General features: G+C 36.7%; 1 protein-coding gene across 1 annotated transcript; it reads right to left on the bottom strand.

The window, feature by feature from the left end:
- Nucleotides 1-2,833: 2,833 nt before the first annotated feature.
- On the bottom strand, nt 2,834-6,444 carry LOC107685619 (uridine phosphorylase 1-like). The gene is made up of 8 exons (XM_016482269.1): nt 6,177-6,444; nt 6,005-6,055; nt 5,495-5,606; nt 5,249-5,407; nt 4,373-4,487; nt 4,000-4,209; nt 3,771-3,917; nt 2,834-3,536 (listed from the first exon to the last, which is right to left on the bottom strand). The coding sequence occupies exons 2-8, from the start codon at nt 6,040-6,042 to the stop codon at nt 3,388-3,390; spliced, it is 930 nt and encodes a 309-aa protein (XP_016337755.1). The 5' UTR covers nt 6,043-6,055; nt 6,177-6,444; the 3' UTR covers nt 2,834-3,387.
- Between the last annotated feature and the right edge of the window lie 1,906 nt (nt 6,445-8,350).

Here is an 8,350-nt window from a genome sequence, read left to right as displayed (position 1 = left end):
GCTTTTCAGGCTTAACTCTATGAATGAGTATTAAAGACATACAAATCAGACATAAACACACAGCTCACAGTGTGCAGGGAAATTCCCTTTTAGCTAATGTGTTAGTGTTGTGTTTTATTATTATTATTATTATTATTATTACAGTAATCATGGGAAACATGCTGCAGTGTTCAGAGAGCTCTCTGTGTGGGCACTGCTCAGTCTCTGTCATTTCGGGAGAGGCGTCTGCTGTGCGCTCTATTATTAAAATCTGACATTTAGTTAATTACTGTCTGTCTTTTTCAGAAACACCAGACTAGGTGGAGATTTAGAAATTAATTGTTTTAATGAAGAGAAAAGACATGTATTGATGTTCAAGATCTAAATATTAAAGAACATTGTTTCATAAGTTTATTAGACAAAAAGAAGACGAAGACAAAATGTAACCTCAACAGAAATCAAGAATTATTTTTCCAGTGTTTAAAGATATATAATCACACTATCAGTTATTAAAAATAATTTATTACTCATCACAAAGTTTCTGCATTCCTCAAAACAAAATCAAACCATCCGTGATTGTAATGGTACTGCATAGAAGCCATGATTAATCTCCACAGAATTGTATAATCAACTCCAGAGCCTGGTTTCTCCCAAGGTTTTTTCCTCCATTCTGTCACCGATGGAGTTTTGGTTCCTTGCTGCTGTTGCCTCTGGCTTGCTTAATTGGGGACACTTAATTTCCAGCGATATCGTCGACTTAATTGCACAGACACTATTTAAACTGAACTGAGCTGGATGATGACATCACTGAATTCAATGATGAACTGCATTTAACTGAAAATTGAGTGTTTACTATTGTCATTTTGCATTATTGACACAATATTTTCCTAATTAATGCTGTACAGTTGCTTTGACACAATCTGTATTGTTAAAAGCGCTATATAAATAAAGGTGACTTGACTTGTTGCGCACGAAAATCGAAATTTCAACTTTTTTTGATAATTATTGATATTCACTGTCCAGAGAATATTTCTGCAGTGGTTTGGTTCCGATCGGGCGAAAAACCTAGAACTAGTTTGTAAAAGTATTTTTTTTTACAAATTTTGCGGAAAAAACGTATGTCGTAGAGCGAATCTGTTGGACTTCACTTTCGTTCGGCTTGACCCAAGGATTGCAATGATGTAACGTTTTTGAGTCTACGACAAACGGTGTACGAGCAAGGGCCAAAAATGTCTGAAATTTTTGTTGCGGAAAAAACGTATGTCGTAGAGCGAATCTGTTGGACTTCACTTTCGTTCGGCTTGACCCAAGGATTGCAATGATGTAAAGTTTTTGAGTCTACGACAAACGGTGTACGAGCAAGGGCCAAAAATGTCTGAAATTTTTGTTTTTTGCACTGTAGCGCCACCTTTAGGCCGATTAGGGCGAGTCTTTGGATCTGAGTAGCGAGCAATACTACTACGATCTGACCAAGTTTCAGCTCTCTAGGCCTTACGGTTTGGGCTGCACTATCAGGAGAAGAATAAAAATAAATAAAAATCCTTACAATTACAATAGGGTTTCAGCACTACGTGCTTGAACCCCTAATTACAATTTGTGTAAACACTGAGATGGAGGAATGAGATTATTTACTTGTGTGCAAATGATGTTATTTATTTGAATTCACAATTTTAAGGAACGTTACATTTTTATAACTGGGAATTCATGCAGCAACATGTAATATATTAAAATTATGACATTGTATGATTTGATGATAACTGAACACAATCATAAAGATCAAAACCACCATTCAAATTTTTTTTTAAATGTCACATGAATACTAACATAAATGCTGTCAAGGCAACTTAGTAGGCTCTGAGACTCTGAGCCATAAGTTTCTAATAAAGGAATAGTTCACTCAAAAATAAAAATGTACGCACCTTCAAGATGAGTTTGTTTATTAATGTGAATAGATTTGGAGAAATCTAGCATTGTATTACTAATGGATCCTCTGCAGTGAATGGGTGTCGTCAGAATGAGAGTCCAAACAGCTGATAAAAACATCACAATAATCCACGAGTAATCCACACGACTCCAGTCAATCACAAAACACCTTGTGAAGTGAAAAGCTGTGTGTTTGTAAGAAACAAATCCATCGTTAAGGAGTTTTAACTTAAAATCGTAGCATATGGCCAAAATACCAGTCCATAATTCATAACGTTTCCTCCAGTAGAAAGTTTCCTCACATCAAAATCCACTGAAATATTTGTTTAGAACTGCTTTGAACTGTTTTTCCCACCGCTTGTAAACAGTGCTTGGTCTGTGCATATTTCTCTCCTGATTCAGACAACACAACATTTTCACTGGAGAAAGCAGGACAGAGGACTCTTATTTAACTGAAAGCAATGGTTTGAGGTAAAAAAAAAAAAACATCATGATGGATTTGTTTATTACACTCAACTTACTTACATCACTTGTGGATTATTGTTTTTAATCAGCTGTTTGTATACTCTCATTCTAATGACACCAATTCACTGCAGTGGATCTGTTGGTGAGTAAGTGATGTAACGTTAAATTTCTCCAAATCTGTTCAGATGAAGAAACAAAGTAGGCTACATCTTGGATGGTGTGAGGTTGAGTACATTTTTTAATAAATTTCCCATTTTTGGGTGAATTATTCTTTTAATATTCTTTATTGCATATGCTTATTTTAATATTCTAATGTTATTAATTATGACCCTGGACCGCAAAACCAGTCATAAGGGTCAGTTTTTTAAAATTTAATGCTGAATAAAAATAAATTAATCTAATCCTTAAAAAATCTTTGTGTTTTATTTTTAATAATGTTGTATAACAAAACATTCAGTTACAGGAATAAAACAATACTATCCATGTTAAGGAGAAATATTATGTAATAATTAATTTGTGAACATTTAATTTAAGACATTTGTGAACATTACAGTACAATTTTACAAACGAATTGTTTGTAACATAGACCAACAAACTGAGGTCTACCGTTTTTTGAAAATGCTCTCTGGACCCTTTTAATGTAACTAGTGCTAAAACCGCTTAGTTCTCTCTCTTTTTATAACATCTTTCCCTTTTACACAACTACTTAATCAGGAGTAGTTTTAATACAGTGCCTTTTAAAACAATAATAAATATCTGGTATTTAAGACAAATCAAATCGTCTAGAACATAATGTGCTTATTACCAATTTAAAACAAGGAAATTAAGGTATTACATTCAAGGAATGAGTTTGCATGAGCATGTTAGAAAAATTCAAAGGTATTTCTGTTATCTTGGTCGAGCTGCTTTGCCATACAGTATATTCAAAAAAATCATTGTCCTGATCAAAACTTCACTATATTTTTTCCTACCTTCACCTGGGACTGTTCTCAAAGTTTTATTGAAGAGCTTTCAAACTAACTAGCTTTTCTTAGAGGCATTCAGCTTCTTTTTAATGTAATGTCCAACCAAGACCTGAGGTCGCTGCTGGTAGCTATTCAGGACATCATGAGAGCTGGTCAGCTGGTCTCCTTTCAGTCTGTGCAGCAGTGCTACACACACAACCGCAGCTGAAGAAACAGGAAAAAAATTATTCAATATCATCACATAACCCATCAGCAGGTTTAATGTGTGACAAGAGGCAAAATGACTCAAGCAAATTGCAATAAAAGTCATAAACCTCTAGCACCCATTTCCCATGCATAAAGGCTTTTCTGTATTAACCTACACAACCAATGAAATATCACAATCTTGCGCAAGTATTACTCATTAACTTAAAGAGATGTTGTATTAAAATGACGTGCCTCGAAGATTGCTCAGTTTGCACATGGCCGCAAACACCGATGACTCCATTTCAATGTTACGAACTCCAGCGGCATAGGCTTCGGCAAGATAGCTCTGTTTATCTTCTTCGCTGTATGAGCAGAAGGCCCCATCCAGCCGAGCTTGACCTGTACCAAGACAGAGCGTTCAAAAGCAGCAAACCCCAACCATGCAAAAAAAATAATAATAATAATATATAAATATTTATACCTTCATAGAAGTCAAGGGTGCACATTGTGTTACCAATGACAGTCTCAAACTCTGCAAGGTCTTTGCTACACTGAAGCAGCTCCTCTGCGAGTTCCCCATCGAGTTCTGTGCTCCTGACCACTGGTTTACCCAGGATGATCTGCTCAAGACGAGGCTGAAACACAGAATCCACTGACTGTTTGGTAACCACCACAGTCCCTGGCTTTAATCCTGACAAAAGACAGACAGAAAAAAACAGCTCAGTCAGAAAACAAATAGTCAGGAAATGATTCACAAAACCCATGGTTTACAACATCAGGGTGAGGTTGGGGCTGATTTCGAAAGCATGGAAACACCCTTTTGATTAAGCAGTTTAATGGTGAAAGCAGTGTACCTATTCCACCTGACGTTCCAATGCGCACTACGGTGACATCAGTGCAGCGGGCATGATACAGGAGCTTGATAAGCTCATGCAACATTATAGAGATAGATGGGATGCCCATGCCATGCTAGAACACAAGGAAAATTCAATGTTAACAATCTTTACTTGCAATGATGCATTTAAAAATACAAAGGCACTGTAATTAAAGGTGTTTGATGGCCACTGATACACAAAAACACTACAACTCTATTCAAAAGTTTGAGGTCAGTAAGATTTATTCAATCAAAAATACAGTTAAAACAGTAAACAGACTTCTACTTGAATATATTTTAAAATGTAACTAATTCCTGTGATGGAAAAGCTGAATTCTCAGCAATTACTCCAGTATTATTAGCTATGTTTACATGCACCCCCAATAATGTTTTTAATTGACTGATGGCTCTATTGGACTAAAAAAATCTTCATGCTTTAATCAATCTGACTGAGCTTGATCCGAATTAAATTTCAAACTGAAAGGGGTGATGTTGACCCAAATGTGCATATGTTTGTTTACATCTCTGAATATTTACTAAATATTTGCTTAAAAAGCTATTCTAACATACAGATTACAGTGACTGGGCACTGTTAATGCACATGTAAACAAATATTAGAACCGTGATAGATTTCTTTAGGATTCTTTGATGAATAAAAAAAAGTTAAAAAGAAAAGCGTTTATTTGAATTAGACATCTTTTGTAACATTATAAGTGCCTTTATTGTCACCTTTAATCAATATAATGCATCCTTGCTGAATAAAAGTATTAATTTCTTATGGGAAAAAAAAAAAAAACTTACTGACCCCAAATTTTTGAATGGAAGTGTACATGTGAATGAGTTTGAGTTCACTCACACTGACAGACAGCACAGGTCCGACTTTGTACATGGCATAGCGATCGGTTCCTGCACATATATTTGGGTAATCAGCATTAGGCTCTGATAGCCCCAGTTCTTTGGCAATGTATTCAATGAAAGACTTCATCCTCCATGGACTTCCTCCTACACACACAAACTGACACAAAACGTACAACCAAGTGAGTTAGACAGACCTGGATCATTCTAGAGGAGTATTTTAGTATGGAAAAGAACTGAAGTTTACTTTGACATCTCCAAACATGGCTGGCAAGTCGTGAGTGGATGTTCCCAGGTTAAAATGGTAAAGGATGTCATCGGTCATGGAGTCTAAATGAGGATTGTTCACATATATGGACCTATGCAGGGAAAATATAAGTTGAGCAATTATATCAAACGGGACAGCTGCTGGTTATTGTTCCTACTGTTTGGAGACCTGTTTAAAGTAACACTTTAACCACACAATATAACATAATAAAAGTCAGGACTATGTAACTCAGTGGTCGTGAGAACGCTGACAGGAACATGATTTCCGTTTTGTAACGCTTCTCATAGAACTACATGAAACTTTTCCTTATGGAACAACATTTGTTTCCAGCGAATGAATGCCATTTCTCCAGTTATATTTCTCCAGTTATATTTGAGTAACAAATATAAAACCCTTACATACATTACTGAATGACATATGAAACAGAAGGGCTGAAAGTCCACGTACATATAAAGAATAAGGGAATAATGAAGATTTTTTCATTCGTACCTATCGCAAGCCCCGTTCTTCTCTTCACCCAGCGGCATTTTCAGTTTTTTCCTGAGATGGACACACAAATAGTCTTGTTTAACAACTAAACCCATGCAGAATAAGCAACTTTGCCTAACAATAACAGTATTCATTAAACAATAGTCTCTTGACAAAGCTCAATGTTCGTTACCGTGAGGTGGATGTTTATAACGCCTCCTGATGCACAGTCCGCCGGCAAGGTCACTTGATAAAATACCGTGGGTTTCGGTCAGTTGCTGCTGCTGTCAAAACATCCGGCTGTGCCGCTGGTGTACGTGACGGTATCTGACGAGCATCGTGTGTTTTTGTCCCGCAAGTCCCGCCTCCTGCGGCAGGATGGGCTAGTTGGAGCAACGGGTTGGACAGTTGAGATTCCTTCATAGCAACGATCAGGATAGAGGCGGGGCCTCGTGTCTGCAGCCTGGAAACTGGTGTGAGCACCACTGACGTCATAGACCAGTGGTTCTCAAACCTGTCCTGGCGTACCCCCAAGCCCTGCACGTTTTGTATGTCTCCCTCATCTATTACACCTGATTCAACTCATCAGCTCATTAGTGGAGACTGCAAGACCTGAAGTGGGTTGATCAGATACAGGGAGACATACAAAATGTGCAGTGCTGGGGGTACTTCATGGAGAGGTTTGAAAACCCGTCATAGACAATCCACACAAAATTTGACTACTTTTTGACATTGAGATGACTATCACAAGTTTCTTAATTTACCTGAAATCACATCACATTAACTATAGATATGTTCCACCGTTTGATAATTTGCGTTATTTGTAAGTAATATCGTTTTATTCATTTTGAACTCTACTTTTTAGTTGATATATCTCATGCAATATGTTAACGATGCGGAAAATGTTTGCCACCATCTTGATTTGTTCTGTTTATATATCTCGTACTAAATTTTTGAATATACACAATCTAAAACATAGACATCTGAATAAACCCAACAGTTTATATATATACAATCCACACAAAATTTGACTACTTTTTGACATTGAGATGACTATCACAAGTTTCTTAATTTACCTGAAATCACATCACATTAACTATAGATATGTTCCACCGTTTGATAATTTGCGTTATTTGTAAGTAATATCGTTTTATTCATTTTGAACTCTACTTTTTAGTTGATATATCTCATGCAATATGTTAACGATGCGGAAAATGTTTGCCACCATCTTGATTTGTTCTGTTTATATATCTCGTACTAAATTTTTGAATATACACAATCTAAAACATAGACATCTGAATAAACCCAACAGTTTATATATATATATAGAGAGAGAGAGAGAGAGAGAGAGAGAAAGAGAGAGAGAGAGGCACAAATGTTAATACTACCAACTGGCCCTGTGTGAACATGTATTTGCCCATGTAGTTACTAATGCCCAAATGTGCATGCATAATATGGTTCAGTTGGACTAGACACAACCAGGCTTAATTACTACCAGCCCTGTTCATTTAAATTAACGCTTAAATACAACTTTTTCAACAGCATTAAGTTAAAGGTCTTACCCAGTAACGCACTATGCCAAAGGCGAAAGAGATACCGAAAATGATGAGGAAGGGGCTGACTGAAATACATTTATCTGTAAGGGTTACAAAGGCTCTTGGACTCCAAAGAGCCTTTATATCTGAATGGAAAAACTTGGCACAGTAGCGAACCGTCCCAGAAGTGTCCAACCTTCCAAAATTCTTCCAAGACCACAGCAATGACTTATACGGGAAGTCACAAAAGACTGAAGGAACTGCAGGCCTCTCTTGCATGGATAAAGGTAACTGTTCATGACTTTATAATCAGAAAGACATTGGCCAAAAAATGGCATCCATGGAAGAGTGGCAAGGAAAAAGCACTGCTAACCCATTAAGGCTGATTTGAATTTTGTGGAAAATGTTCTGAATTTATCACATAAAAAACATTATGGCAATGTACTGGTGTGGGGATGCTTCAGGACCTGGAACACTTACAAATAATTGAGAGAAATCGGTCTTCAGTCTGTAAATTGAAGCTCATGCCCAACAGGATCACACCGCAAGAAGATGATCCAATGCATAGGAGTAAGTCCACATCTGAATGGCTCAAAAAAAAAAAAGCAAGCTAAAGTGTTGGAGAGGCCTAGTCAAAGTTCTGACTTGAACCCAATTGAGAAGCAGGCTCTTAAACTGGCAATTCATGCTCAAAAACCCACCAGTGTGGTTGAACTAAAGCAGTTCTGCAACACATGGACAGGTGTTGGATTTTTTTTTTCTTCAATATAAAATAAACTGTATGCATTTAGCTCGAATGTACGCATGTAAAAAAAAAAAAAAACAAATAAAA

Source organism: Sinocyclocheilus anshuiensis, unplaced genomic scaffold (genome assembly GCF_001515605.1).
Source record: "Sinocyclocheilus anshuiensis isolate Anshui unplaced genomic scaffold, SAMN03320099.WGS_v1.1 scaffold185, whole genome shotgun sequence".
NCBI lineage: Eukaryota > Metazoa > Chordata > Actinopteri > Cypriniformes > Cyprinidae > Sinocyclocheilus > Sinocyclocheilus anshuiensis.
The sequence above is the reverse complement of the archived record's forward strand: the minus strand, read 5'-3'. Positions and strand labels throughout refer to the sequence as shown.